Here is a 15373-nt window from a genome sequence, read left to right on the forward strand (position 1 = left end):
CTTTGTGAGGTTTTTCAGTTGGTTGTTTTTCCAGACTCTTTTGTGTAGTCTTCCAAAGGCGCTCTTTGCCTTGGCGAGTCTGTTGTCTATCTCATTGTCGATCCCATGGACTGCTGCAAAATCACTAATGATGGATTGCGAACAGGCCAATCAGCACCAGGGCGGTACAAACCACACCTGTCGATGGTGCTGCAGCAAAATGGGCTGATCCAACCAATCACCAATGACATGTCATAAGGACACCAATCAAAGCCCGAAGGAACACTGGTCATGCCTGTCAGTGATGTGGCAGCCAGGGTCAGCCTAACTATATGAAAGAGAGCAGCCAGTGGATTAAACTAGTGCCAACTCCACTCCTTGTGTGTGTGTTATTTCCCAAGCTATAGCCTTGAGACACACCACAGTCTATCGTTTTTTGGTATTACTGTTACTATCGCAGAAGAGAAAATTTCCAGGAGTGTATGTGTAATCATTGCCTGTTCTAATACATCCATAAAAGGGGAAATTAATACATCCTTAAATTGTTTACAAAATTCAGGTGAGGAACCATCCTCTCCTGGAGATTTATTACTTTGTAATGAGCTCAATGCTTACCCAATTTCCCTTGAAGAGAAAGGGGCATCCAACTCCCTTTGCTTTTGTAAAGTTAACACTGGTAGCCTTGTCTGTGATTTTTAAAAATCCTCTATTTTACTATCATCTCTCTGTGATTCAGATATATAGAGCTTGAATAGAATTGTTTGAAAGCCTCATTAATTTAATGAGGCTTATAAGTAGTCATATTCAACTCTATTTTAACTGTATTAATAATTCTTTGTTCTGTTTTCAGTAGCCAAGCAAGGATCTTATGAGCCCTTTCACTTGTTAGGATTAAAGGAAAAGTTAACAGGAATAGGGAAGCCTGGTTTTCAAGGGATATTGGCGATCTGGTTAAGAAGAAGAGGAAGGTGTATAACAAGTATAGGCAACAAGGAGCTAACGAGGTATTTGAAGAGTACAGAAAATACAAGAAAATACTCAAGAATGAAATCAGGAAGGCAAAAAGAGAAATGAGATTGCCCTGGCAGTTAATGTAAAGGTAACTCTGAAGGGTTTCTACATGTATATAAAGAGTAAAAGGGACAAAATTGTTCCCCTAGATGATCAGAATGGTCAACTATGTGTGGCGCCTCACGTAATGGGGAGACCTTAAACAGATTTTTTGCATCAGTATTTACTCAGGAAACTGACATAGTGCATAAGGAAGGAAGGGAAACAAATAGAAGTGTCTTACAGTGAATAAAAGTAGATAAATCCCCTGGGCCAGATATGATATTCCCTTGGAACTTGAAGGAGACTAGTGTAGAAATTGTAGGGGCTCTGGCAGAAATATTCAAAATGACCTTAGCCACAAATGAGGTGCCAGAGGATTGGAGGATAGCTCATGTTGTCCAATTGTTTTAAAAAAAAGGCTTAAAAAATAAACCAGATAATTATAGGCAGGTGAGCCTGACATCAGTAGTAAGTAAATTAATGGTAGGAGTTCTGAGAGATAGGATGTATAGGTATTTGGACAGTCATAGTCTGATTAAGGAAAGACAGCATGGCTTTGTGCATGGTAGGTTATGTTTAACCAATCTTGTAGAGTTTTTTGAGGAGGTTACCAAGAAGGTAACCATATAACCACTTACAGCACAGAACAGGCCAGTTCGGCCCTACTAGTCCATGCTGTAACAAATCCCCACCCTCCTAGTCCCACTGATCAGCACCCGGTCCATACCCCATCCAGTCCTCTCCTCTCCATGTAACTATCCAGTCTTTCCTTAAATGTAACCAATGATCCCGCCTCAACCACGTCTGCCGGCTCATTCCACTTCCCTACCTCCCTTTGCGTAAAGAAATTTCCCCTCATGTTCCCCTTATAATTTTCCACCTTCAATCTTAAACCATGCCCTCTAGTTTGAATATCCTCCACTCTTAATTGAAAAAGCCTATCTTCATTTACTCTGTCTGTCCATTTTAAAATCTTAAACACCTCTATCAAGTCCCCCCCTCAATCTTCTACACTCCAGAGAAAAAAGCTCTAGTCTGCACAATCTTTCCCTGTAACTCAAACCTTGAAATCCTGTCAACATTCTCGTGAACCTTCTCTGCACTCTCTCTATTTTCTTTATATTTTTCCTATAATTTGGTGACCAAAACTGTACACAGTACTCCAAATTTGGCCTCACCAATGCCTTGTACAATTTCATCATAACCTCCCTACTCTTGAATTCAATACTCCGATTTATGAAGGCCAACATTCCAAATGCCTTCTTCACCACACCATCTACCAGAGTATCAGCCTTGAGGGTACTATTTACCATAACTCCTAAATCCCTTTGTTGCTCTGCACATCTCAATAGCCTACCATTTAATGCATATGACCTATTTAGATTTGCCTTTCCAAAATGTAACACCTCACACTTATCTGTGTTAAATTCCATCAGCCATTTCTCAGCCCACACCTCCAGCCTTCCTAAATCTTTTAATCTGCGGTAATCTTCCTCACTGTCCACAACACCACCAATCTTTGTATCATCCGCAAATTTGCTTATCCAATTCTCCACCCCTACATCCAGATCGTTAATATATATAACAAACAATAGTGGACCCAGGACCGAACCCTGAGGAACTCCACTAGTCACCGGCCTCCAATTGGACAAACAATTTTCTACCACTACTCTCTGACACCTCCCATCCAACCATTTCTGAATCCATTTCACTACCTCCTTATTTATACCTAATGCCTCCACCTTTTTTCCTAACCTCCTATGGGGAACTTTGTCAAAAGCTTTACTAAAGTCTAAATAGACAACATCCACAGCTTTCCCTTCATCAACCTTTTTTGTAACCCCCTCGAAAAACTCAATCAGGTTTGTCAAGCATGATCTACCCCTGACAAAACCATGCTGATTACTCCCTATCAATCCCTGTACCTCCAAATATTTGTAAATACCATCCCTCAGAACACTTTCCATCAACTTGCCCACCACAGACATCTGACTCACGGGCCTATAATTCCCAGGTAGATGAAGAAAAGACTATGCATGGATTTTAGTAAGGCCTTTGACAATGTTCCACATGGGAGGTTAGTTCAGAAGGTTAAGACACTAGGTATCCGTGGAGAGTGTGTAAACTGGATTCGAACTTGGCCATGTGGGAGAAAAAAGAGAGTGGTAGTGGATGGTTGTTTCTCAGACTGGAGGCCTTAGTCTAATGGTGTGTCTCAGGGATCCATGTTGGGACCATTGTTGTTTGTTGTCTATATCAATGTTCTGGATGATAACATGGTAAATTGGATCAGCAAGTCTGCTGATGACTCAAAGATAGGAGGCGTTGTGGACAGCAAGGAAGATTTTCAAAGTTTGCAGAGGTATCTAGGCCAACTGGGAGAATGGGCCAAAATATGGCAGATGGAATTTAATGCAGACAAGTGTGAAGTGATGCATTTTGGAAGGGCAAACCAAGGTAGGACATACACAGTAAATGGTAGGGGATAGAGGAGTGTAGAGGAGCAAAGAGATCTGGGAATACTGAGGTGGTGTTGCAGGTGGACAGGGTTGTAAATAAACCTTTTGGCATCTTAGCCTTTATAAATCAAAGTATAGAGGATAGGAGTTGAGATGTTATTTTGAAGTTGTTTAAGACATAGATGAGGTCAAATTTGGAGTATTGTGTGCAGGTCTGGTTGCCAAACTACAGGAAGGATATCAGTAAGATTGAAAGAGTGCAGAGAAGATTTATTAGGATGAAGCCAGATCTTCAGGGGTTGAGTTACAGGGAAAGATTAAACAGGTTAGGTCTCTATTGCTTGGAGCAAAGAAGAATGAGGGGAGATTTGATAGAGGTTTTTAAGATTATGAGAGGTATAGACAGACTGGATGTGAATAGGCTTTTTCCACATGGGGGAGATAAATACAAGAGGTCATTCTTTTCTTTTCTTTGGCTTGGCTTCGCGGACGAAGATTTATGGAGGGGGTAAAAAGTCCACGTCAGCTGCAGGCTCGTTTGTGGCTGACCAGTCCGATGCGGGACAGGCAGACACGATTGCAGCGGTTGCAAGGGAAAATTGGTTGGTTGGGGTTGGGTGTTGGGTTTTTCCTCCTTTGCCTTTTGTCAGTGAGGTGGGCTCTGCGGTCTTCTTCAAAGGAGGCTGCTGCCCGCCAAACTGTGAGGCGCCAAGATGCACGGTTTGAGGCGTTATCAGCCCACTGGCGGTGGTCAATGTGGCAGGCACCAAGAGATTTCTTTAGGCAGTCCTTGTACCTTTTCTTTGGTGCACCTCTGTCACGGTGGCCAGTGGAGAGCTCGCCATATAATACGATCTTGGGAAGGCGATGGTCCTCCATTCTGGAGACGTGACCCATCCAGCGCAGCTGGATCTTCAGCAGCGTGGACTCGATGCTGTCGACCTCTGCCATCTCGAGTACCTCGACGTTAGGGGTGTGAGCGCTCCAATGGATGTTGAGGATGGAGCGGAGACAACGCTGGTGGAAGCGTTCTAGGAGCCGTAGGTGGTGCCGGTAGAGGACCCATGATTCGGAGCCGAACAGGAGTGTGGGTATGACAACGGCTCTGTATACGCTTATCTTTGTGAGGTTTTTCAGTTGGTTGTTTTTCCAGACTCTTTTGTGTAGTCTTCCAAAGGCGCTATTTGCCTTGGCGAGTCTGTTGTCTATCTCATTGTCGATCCTTGCATCTGATGAAATGGTGCAGCCGAGATAGGTAAACTGGTTGACCGTTTTGAGTTTTGTGTGCCCGATGGAGATGTGGGGGGGCTGGTAGTCATGGTGGGGAGCTGGCTGATGGAGGACCTCAGTTTTCTTCAGGCTGAAGACAAGAGGTCATAGTTTTAAGATAAAAGGGGAAAGGTTTAGGGGGAACATTAGGGGAAAGTGGAAAGAGCTGCCATCTGATGTAGTGAATGCGGGTTCAATCTTAAGTTTTAAGAATAAATTAGATGGATACATAGATGGGAGAGGTCTGGAGGGTTATGGAATAGGAGCAGGTCAATGGGACTAGCAGAATAATGGTTGCCACAGACTAGAAGTGCCAAATGGACTGTTTTCTGTGCTGTAACGTTCTATGTATGGCTCACCTTAAACAATGTGCAGCTGTTAAAATCCAGCAACCACCAATGAAGATTCCACCACAGTTCAGAATGTTGTCATTATAAACAGCTATTTGCCATGGAAATTGACCCTGTGGAGAGAAAATGGTGTCATTTTCTTGTATTTATAACAGTGAATCTTAAAAATAGCAAAATGTAAAATACCATTGCTTAAATTAATCTGTTTCAAATGGGATCAAATATTTACACAATGTTACAAAGTCATAGAGCACAGAAACATGCCTTCGGACCACTATCTCCATGTTGACCATCAGTATTGACCAGGAGTATTGTAAAAAAGGTGGATGAGCTGAAGGTGTGGATTGATACTTGGAAGTATGATGTGGTAGCGATTAGTGAGACATGGTTGCAGGAGGGATGTGATTGGCAACTGAATATCCCTGGGTTTCGTTGTTTTAGGTGTGATAGAGTCGGAGGGGCAAGAGGAGGTGGGGTTGCATTGCTTGTCAGGGAAAATATTACAGCGGTGCCTAGGAAGGATAGATTAGAGGGCACATCCACGGAGGCTATTTGGGTGGAACTGAGGAGTAGGAAAGGAGAGGTTACACTTGTAGGGGTGTATTATAGACCACCCGGAGGGGACCGAGACCTAGAGGAGCAAATCTGTAGGGAGATAGTAGATATTTGTGATAAGCACAGGGTTGTAATTATGGGAGATTTTAATTTTCCACATATAGATTGGGAAAAACATTCTGTGAAAGGAATGGATGGGTTAGAGTTTGTGAAATGTGTTCAAGATAGTTTTTTACAACAATATGTAGAGGTGCCGACCAGAGAAGGAGCAGTGTTAGATCTACTGTTGGCAAATGGGATGGGTCAAGTGACGGAGGTTAGTGTTGGCGAGCACTTCGGGTCCAGTGATCATAATGCCATCAGCTTCAATGTCATTATGGAAAGAGAGAAATCAGGGCCAAGGATTGAGGTTTTTGATTGGGGAAAAGCTAGATTTGAGGAGATGCGAAAGGACTTGCAGGGTGTGCACTGGGACAATTTGTTTTATGGGCAGGATGTAGTAGAGAGATGGAAGTCTTTTAAAGATCAGATTTTGAGAGTGCAAAAGCTTTATGTTCCTGTTAGGTTAAAAGGAGGGGCAAAAGGTTTGAGAGAGCCGTGGTTTTCAAGGAATATTGGAAACTTGGTTCGAAGAAAAAGGGAGGCGTACATTAAATATAAGAAGCATGGAGTTAAGGAGATGTTTGAAAGATACATTGAATGTAAGAGGAATCTTAAGAGAGGAATTAGGAATGCTAAAAGAAGGTACGAGAAAACTATGGCAAGCAGGGTGAAAACTAATCCAAAAGAGTTCTACAAATATGTTAATGGTAAGAGGAAAGCTAGAGACAAAATTGGTCCCTTAGAAAATCAGAGTGGAAAACTGTGTGTGGAACCTAGAGAAATGGGGGAGATATTGAACAGTTTCTTTTCTTCGGTATTCACTAAGGAGAAGGATATTGGGAGATGTGGGATAAAAAAAGCAAATTGGGTAAATATGGGGAATATAGAGATTACAAAAAGTGTAGTTTTAAGGCTTTTGAAGAATATAAAGGTGGATAAGTCTCCGGGACCAGACGGGATCTTCCCCAGGACATTGAGAGAAGTGAAGGAGGAAATAGCAGAGGCTCTGGCGGTAATTTTTCAAATGTCATTAGATATGGGGATAGTGCCGGAGGATTGGCGCATTGCGCATGTGGTTCCGTTATTTAAAAAGGGTTCAAGGAGGAAGCCTGGCAACTATCGGCCTGTAAGTTTGACGTCTGTGGTAGGTAAATTAATGGAGAAAATTCTTAGAGATAGTACTTATAAACATCTGGATAGACAGGGTCTGATCAGGAGCACTCAACATGGATTTGTGGGAGGAAGGTCATGTTTGACCAATCTGATTGAATTTTTTGAAGAGGTGACTAGGAATGTGGATGAGGGTAGCGCAGTGGATGTTGTCTATATGGACTTCAGTAAGGCCTTCGATAAGGTACCACATGGAAGGTTGGTTAGGAAGGTGCAGTCTTTGGGTATAAATTTTGAGATAGTCAAATGGATTGAACATTGGCTGAAGGGGAGAGGCCAGAGAGTGGTAGTGGATAATTGTCTGTCAGGTTGGAGGCCGGTGACCAGTGGTGTGCCTCAAGGATCTGTATTGGGCCCATTGTTGTTCGTTATATACATTAATGATCTAGATGATGGGGTGGTGAATTGGATTAGTAAATATGCAGACGATACTAAGATAGGTGGAATAGTGGATAATGAAGAAGGTTTTCAAGGAGTGCAGAGGGATTTGGGCTGCTTAGAAAAGTGGGCTGAAAAATGGCAGATGGAATTTAATGCTGATAAGTGTGAGGTGCTTCATTTTGGTAAGAAGAATCAGAATAGGACATATGTGGTAAATGGGAGAGCATTGAGGAATACAGAAGAGCAGAAAGATTTAGGAGTGATGGTACATCGTTCCCTGAAGGTAGAAACTCACGTGAATAGGGTGGTGAAGAAGGCTTTTAGTATGCTGGCCTTTATCAATCATTGCATGGAATATAGGAGTTGGGAGGTGATGTTGAGATTGTATAAGACGTTGGTGCGGCCTAATTTGGAGTTCTGTGTGCAGTTCTGGTCGCCTAATTATAGGAAGGATATAAACAGAGTGGAGAGAGTGCAGAGAAGGTTTACCAGAATGTTGCCTGGGTTTAAGCATCTGGAGTATGGGGAGAGATTGGACAGATTGGGTCTTTATTCTTTGGAGCGTAGAAGGTTGAGAGGGGATTTGATAGAAGTATTTAAGATTATGAAAGGGATAGACAGAATGGATGTGGATAGACTATTTCCGTTAAGAGGAGGAAAGTTTAAAACAAGAGGACATGAGTTAAGAATTAAGGGGCAGAGGTTTAGATGTAACATGAGGGGGAACTTCTTTACTCAGAGAGTGGTAGCTGTGTGGAATGATCTTCCGGGAGAAATAGTGGCGGCGGAGTCAATTGTATTATTTAAGAAAAGGTTGGACAGGTATATGGATGAGAGGAAGATGGAGGGTTATGGGCATTGTGCAGGGAGGTGGGATTAGAAAGGGGTGTTTGGTTCGGTGCGGACTAGAAGGGCCTAATGGCCTGTTTCCGTGCTGTAATTGTTATGTTAAACAACAAGGAAACCTGCCCTTTGGTCCATCATCTCTATGATGACCATCAAACATCTATTTACACTAATCAGATGCTGATTGAGATTTTTCCTCTGGTATCCCAAATTGCCCACAATCTTCCTGTCACTCCTCTATGCTTCAAGCAATTTATATTAGCCAATGAATGGTCCAACAAGCATATCCTTGATATGTAAGAAAAAAAACAAATCCACATGGAAAACAGGCAAACTCCACATGGATACAACCATGGATCAAAGCTGGGTATGGAGCTTTGAGAACACAGTGCAGTTATTACTTTGCCAAGACTCATGTATGATCGGATATTTTCAATCTAAATTTTGACGGAAATCCTATAATCTTCCGTGTCTATTAACTTGAAATGCTTACAATTTCACAGTGGAAGAGCTCAAAAAAAACCTACACAATTGAGCACATTTTTTGTTAAAGAGCATTGGCTGTGTAGGAAATTAATTCAAAATAATTTACAATCTAACACAACTATGTTGACTATTTTTGATTAATCCCAGCTTTTCTCAATGTGTTAATCCTATTCTTCATCTTTCTTTCAAAGTTCCCCACAGGAGGTTAGGAAAAAAGGTGGAGGCATTAGGTATAAATAAGGAGGTAGTGAAATGGATTCAGCAGTGGTTGGATGGAAGGTGTCAGAGAGTAGTGGTAGAAAATTGTTTGTCCAATTGGAGGCCGGTGACTAGTGGAGTTCCTCAGGGTTCGGTCCTGGGTCCACTATTATTTGTTATATATATTAACGATCTGGATGTAGGGGTAGAGAATTGGATAAGCAAGTTTGCGGATGACACAAAGATTGGTGGTGTTGTGGACAGTGAGGTAGATTACCGTAGATTAAAAGGAGATTTAGGAAGGCTGGAGGTGTGGGCTGAGAAATGGCTGATGGAATTTAATACAGATAAATGTGAGGTGCTACATTTTGGAAAGGCAAATTTAAATAGGTCATATACATTGAATGGTAGACAATTGAGGAGTGCAGAGCAACAAAGGGATTTAGGAGTTATGGTAAATAGTACCCTCAAGGCTGATACTCTGGTAGATGGTGTGGTGAAGAAGGCATTTGGAATGTTGGCCTTCATAAATCGGAGTATTGAATTCAAGAGTAGGGAGGTTATGATGAAATTGTACAAGGCATTGGTGAGGCCAAATTTGGAGTACTGTGTGCAGTTTTGGTCACCAAATTATAGGAAAGATATAAACAAAATAGAGAGAGTGCAGAGAAGGTTCACGAGAATGTTGACAGGATTTCAGGGTCTGAGTTACAGGGAAAGGTTGTGCAGACTGGGGCTTTTTTCTCTGGAGCGTAGAAGATTGAGAGGGGACTTGATAGAGGTGTTTAAGATTTTAAAAGGGACAGACAGAGTAAATGTGGATAGGCTTTTTCAATTAAGAAAGGGGGAGATTCAAACTAGAGGACATGGTTTAAGATTGAAGGGGGAAAATTATAAGGGGAACATGAGGGGAAATTTCTTTACACAGAGGGTGGTGGGGATGTGGAATGAGCTTCCGGCAGACGTGGTCGAGGCGGGATCATTGGTTACATTTAAGGAAAGACTGGATCGTTACATGGATAGGAGGGGACTAGAGGGGTATGGACCGGGTGCTGGTCAGTGGGACTAGGAGGGTGGGGATTTGCTACGACATGGACTAGTAGGGCCGAACTGGCCTGTTCTGTGCTGTAAGTGGTTATATGGTTATATGGTTTTTTTTAACCTCCAGTTACTGCAATACCACTGATCCCTGCTGCTCTTCTTGTATAAAGTAAAATCTGTAGGATGAGGTGTAGTCAAAGGAAAAGGCTATGAAGAAGTCTTTTATAGGGTCTTCTGCAGCATTGTCAATCATCACAGCAGAACTTCTCGACCTGTGATGGCCAATATGCTTTCCAAGGGTGTGTGGAAAGGCCACCCTTCTTCAGTGGCAACCTAATGAAACAAACTCAGCCTAAAGCAAGAATAATAGGAATGAGACAATTATGTCATGCCATAAGTCCTTGTGAGATCTTCAGAAAATATATTGTAATCTAGTTATCGAAATGTGGTGAGCAAGATGTGCAATGTAAGAAAATGAGGGTCGATATGGCTAAGCATCAGGAGAAGGGGAAAGGCATTGCCTTGAATGTAGGAGAGAGAAGAGAATGATGGGAAGAGAGAACATAAGAACACAAGAAATAGGAGCAGGAGACAGCCATCCAGCCCATTGAGCCTGCTCTGCCACTCAATGAGATCATGGCTGATCTGATCATAGGCTCATCTCCACCTACCTGCTTTTTTCCCGCTTGCCTTAGTTTTGCAACTATGTAAAAATCTATCCAATCTTGTTTTAAATATATTTACTGAAGTTGCCTCCACTGTTTCTATGGGCAGTGAATTCCATAGATTTATCACCCTCTGGAAAAAGCAGTTCCTCCTCATCTCCGTCCAAAATCTACTTCCCCAAATCTATAAGTTATATCACCTAGTTCCAGTCTCCCTCACCAATGGAAACAATTTACCTATCTCTATCTTATCCATGCTTTCATAATTTTATATGTTCCTCTGAGATCCCCTCTCATTTCTTCTAAATAAATGAATAGTGAGACTAGAAGTGGTACAGGTTTGGTCTAAGTAAAAAAAAATGGAGTTTATACCTTGTCAGCACTGACAATTTGTAAGAACTAAGCTCTTGACCTTTTCAATTCTTTCTTCCCTGAGCTGACAGAGGAATTGCCTTGAAGGCCATGGAGGCAAAACAAAAATTGCAGATTGATGGAAAGAGGATAACAATTCAGTTTCTCCTGTTTTACACATTTGCATTATATAGTAAAACCCCAGGATCAGGCCCCTTTGGGGATTGGTAGATATTGGGGATAAGTGAATTTTCCAGTTGCTTGTGATTGGATGTCGCATGGATTGGCGAACTAATGGCAAGGCTCGCCAAATTTAAACTTTTGTATTTTTTACCTATTATATTTTCCACAATGTTTTTGCTGGTTGCTTGAATTCCAGAGAACGGGGAATACTGTAGTTAAAGATTGATCTTGAACCAAAAGAAGAGAGAAAAAAGGAAACAAAGAAATTAGAATTCTAATTTTACCTTTGAAGCCTCTTTACCTCCCACAAGCCTCTTCGATCTACTTGAGGTTGTGTTTCCGACAGTATGTGAGACTCCACAAGATATTTTTGAAAGTGATGACTTGAGCTGGATTCTTTCTAAAGGTAACATTACATGCTGTTATCAGTTATGACATATATCAAGTTTATCCATACAATAATTTTGAAGGGTCATTGGCCTGAAAGCATCAGGGTAACTTTTACATACAGTTCTTCTTATGACTCTCCTAATGTTCATTTAGTTCCCATTGCATTTATTTGCATCCTAATTAATGCACGAGGCAAAATTGAACACCCCAGGTACACTTCGGAGATGTGAAGACCTCACAGTGCAGCTATGTTTTCTGATGGGGAACATTCTTTCACAAACACCACAAACCAATAGTATTCCACAGAATGAAAAAAAAAATCTTAGTGGTATTTGGCTGCAGATTTTGAAATGTGTCAAAGGGAAAATGTGTGTTTGTTTTCCTGACCTCTCTCCATCTGAAACACAATGGGATGCAGGAGATCAAACACATTTCCTTTATCTCTTTTGTTCACAAGCATCTTGACTGGACAAGGATATTTTCAACCTCAGCATCATTTTTTGAGCTGAAATATTCAGACAACACATGCATTTGCCTATTTGCATCAGTGGTAAAATTCCAAGTCATTATTAAAATTTCAGTCATAGAATTTTACAGCACAGAAACAGGGCTTTTGGTCCAATTTGTCCATGCTGACCAACTTGTCTATCCAATCTAATCTAATTTGCCTGTGTTTGGCCAATATCCCTTTCACCATTTTCTATCTTTAAAGTGTTATAATTGTACCTGCTTCTACCCCTTCCTCTGGCAGCCCATTCTATATACATACCACTGTATGTGTGAAAAAGATGTCCCTCAGATTCTTCCCTCACTTTCAGAAACAGAATCAGGATCAAGTTCATTATTATGAACACGTGTCATGAAATTTGGTGTTTTGTGGCAGCAGTATTGTACATTACATGAATAATTGCTATAAAATAAAGATCTATAAATACAATATTTAAAAAAGAGAATTAGTACAAAAAAGTGAGGTAGTGTCTATTGTTCATTTTCCATTCAGAAAATCTGATAGCGAAGGGGAAGCAGATTTTTTTGTGAAGATGGGTATTTGTTTTCAGGCTCCTGAACCTTCCTAATGGTAGCAGTGAGAAAAGGGGCATGGCCGAGGTGGTGAGGGCCCTTGATGAGAGAGACTGCTTTCTTGAGATTCTTGAGACACCGCCTCTTAAAGATGTCCTTAATGGAGTGAAGACCGATGCCTATGGTGGTGTTGACCATGTTTACAACCCTCTGTAGCCTTTTCCTCTTCTGACTGTTGGCATCTCCATACCAGACAGGATGCAACCAGTCAGGATGCTGTCCACGATACACCTGTAGAAATTTGCAAGTTGTCTTTGGTGACATACAAAACATCCCGAAACTCCTTCCAAAATATAGCCTCTAGCAAGCCTTCTTCTTGATTGCATTGCCATGATGGCCTCAAGGAATTTGAAGTTCTTTACCCTTTCTACTGCTGACCCCTTGATGATACTGGTTTGTGTTCACTTGGTTTCCCTCTCCTGAAATACACAATCACTTACTTGGTTTTGCTCACGTTAAGTGCGACCACTCAATTAGCTGATTTATCTCACTCCTATACACTTCCTCATTGCTGCCTGCGATTCTGCCAACACCTGTGGTGTCGTTGGCAAATTTGTAAATGGCATTTGAATTGTGCCTAGCCACACAGTCATGGGTGTAGAACAGTGGTACTCAACCTTTTTCACTCTAAGGCCCACCTGGCTTCTGGCCTAACATGCCATGGCTCACTGGTGACAATGACTGAGCAGTCTTTTCAAGTCAAAGGCAGCTCTGCAATAAGCACATTTTATCTAATTAAAAAACCCATGTTTTAATAAGCTGTGGCCCATTAGCAGGCCCTGGGTCACTGGTTGAGAGTGACTGCGTGGAGAGGGTAGACCAGTAAGCTAAGCACACATCCTTAAGGTGCGCCTGGGTTGATTGTCAGTGAGGAGAAGATGTTGTTACCAATCTGCACTGACTGCGGTCTTCTGGTCAGCAAAGTGAAGGATTCATTTATAGAAGGAGGTGCATATGCCCAGGTTTTGAAGCTTGCTGAACAGTACTGAGGGGATGATGATGTTGAAAACTGAGCTGTAATTGATGAAAAGAACCTGATGTACATATTGCTGTTGTCCAGGTGATCCAGGGCGGAGTGGAGAGCCAATGAGATTGCATCTGATGTGGAGTAATTGTGGCAGAGGGAAACTTGCAGTGAGTCCAGGTGTTTTCTTAGGCACAAGTTAATTCTGGCCATGACCAACCTCTCAAAGCATTTAATCACAGTAGATCTGAGTGCTACTGGCCAATAGTCATTGCAGAAGCTCACTCGAGCACTGGGATGATTGATGCCCTTTTGAAGCAGGTGGAAACCTCCACCTGCAGAATTGAGAGACTGAAAATGTACATAAACAATTTGGCTCATTTTTTTTTTCAGTACCCTCCCAGGGCTCACTCTCTTGAAGAACGTTCTGACATTGACCTTAAAGACAGACCTTAGGTCGCTAGCTTCTGCAGGGATTCTCATTGGTATTGATGAGTTCTCCTTTTCAAAGCGAGCATTAAAAGTAAAATATAACAATCATTTTTGATGTTACTGTTCTTAAATACCATCGATCCAGCTCTCAGCAAACTGAATCCTTAGCTTTTGGTTGGGGTACTCACGGTACATTATCTGCAAATGGACACACACATCCACACAGGTCCTGATGAAGTTAGTGACAGCTGTAGTATATTCATTCAAGACTGAAGATAAATCCCTGAATATGGTCCAGTCCATTGATTCAAAACCGTCTTGCAGGCACTCGCTCACCTCCTTTGACCACACTTTCACTGTCTTCACTACTGGTGCTGTAGACCTCAGTCTCTGCTTGTATGCTGGGAAGTATAGAAGTACAGCCAGGTGATCAGACTTGCCAAAGTGTGGATGTGGTATGGCTTGATAGGCGTTCTTGTTGGTGGTATTGCAGTGGTCAAGTACGTTGGATCTTCTGGTTGTGCAGGTAATATGTGGGTGATAGTTTGTCAGAGACTTCTTCGGGTTGGCCTGGTTGAAGTCTTCTACAATGACCAGTAAGGCATCAGGCTGTGCTGTCACATGCCCCTCGAGTGCCATGCTGATGTTAACCTGGGGGTGAATGTACACAACAACCAAAATGATGGCAGTGAACTCCTTCAGAAGATAGAATGGATGGCACTTGGGTAGCACATATGCAGACACGAAGCACGAGGTCAAAGGCTTTATTGTCCTGAAACAAGCAGCACATCACTACATGCTTCTGGCCCAGATTCAAGGCTGGAATTGAGGGAGGAGACTAGGGCTCTCAGCCTTTATTAGAAAACTACAGGGAGGAGATACCAGGTTGGAGGCAGACTAGCCTGAGCAGTGCAGTGAGGACCCCAGCCGCATTACTGTGTTCCATCCCAACTTGATTGCTAGATGTTCCAGGTTGAGGGAGCAGGATTGGGACATAATCATTACATCTATGCACCACAATTAATTGATGATGAAGCAAATGCTGCCGCCTCTGCCTTTACCTGACGCTGGTAGAAGGTGGAAGGTGAAGCCTTTGGGCTGTAGCACTGTGTCCAGAATGCCCAAATTCAGCCAGTGAACCACATCACACAGCAATCTAGTTTGTTTTCTAAAAATTGTACATTACCCATGAAGATTTAGGGAGTGGAAGCCTCAGGGCCTGGTGTTTTACTTTGACTTGTAAGTCCCTCTCTGCGTCCACGTGGTTGGATGATCTTCCTTAAAAGGACTGTGCACCAGTTGCCTGAATTGCCTGGGGTCAGCCGGAGATTGCCATTTCTGTTGATCACTAGATTTTCAACCTACTTAATTCAACGTTACAAGTATTATGGTTTATGTGGCCATGGATTTGAGCTGTTC

The 15373-nt window shown here is 42.2% G+C and overlaps 1 protein-coding gene and 1 long non-coding RNA gene across 4 annotated transcripts in view; one reads left to right on the forward strand and one right to left on the reverse strand.

Moving 5' to 3' along the window:
• Positions 1-11491, forward strand: part of LOC138758144 (uncharacterized) — a 45541-nt gene extending 34050 nt beyond the window's left edge. The window contains exons 2-3 of the long non-coding RNA XR_011354169.1: positions 830-1078; positions 11285-11491. This is a non-coding gene — a long non-coding RNA (uncharacterized lncRNA). The remainder of the gene's footprint in view (positions 1-829; positions 1079-11284) is intronic.
• Positions 1-15373, reverse strand: part of cfi (complement factor I) — a 104591-nt gene that overhangs the window by 27512 nt on the left and 61706 nt on the right. For all 3 annotated transcript variants that reach the window (XM_069926660.1, XM_069926659.1, XM_069926658.1), the window contains 2 exons: positions 11373-11488; positions 5120-5223 (listed from right to left, as the gene is read on the reverse strand). In XM_069926660.1, coding sequence (XP_069782761.1) covers positions 5120-5223; positions 11373-11488 — 220 coding nt within the window. The remainder of the gene's footprint in view (positions 1-5119; positions 5224-11372; positions 11489-15373) is intronic.

The sequence above is a fragment of the Narcine bancroftii genome, chromosome 3 (genome assembly GCF_036971445.1).
Source record: "Narcine bancroftii isolate sNarBan1 chromosome 3, sNarBan1.hap1, whole genome shotgun sequence".
NCBI classification, from domain to species: Eukaryota; Metazoa; Chordata; class Chondrichthyes; order Torpediniformes; family Narcinidae; genus Narcine; species Narcine bancroftii.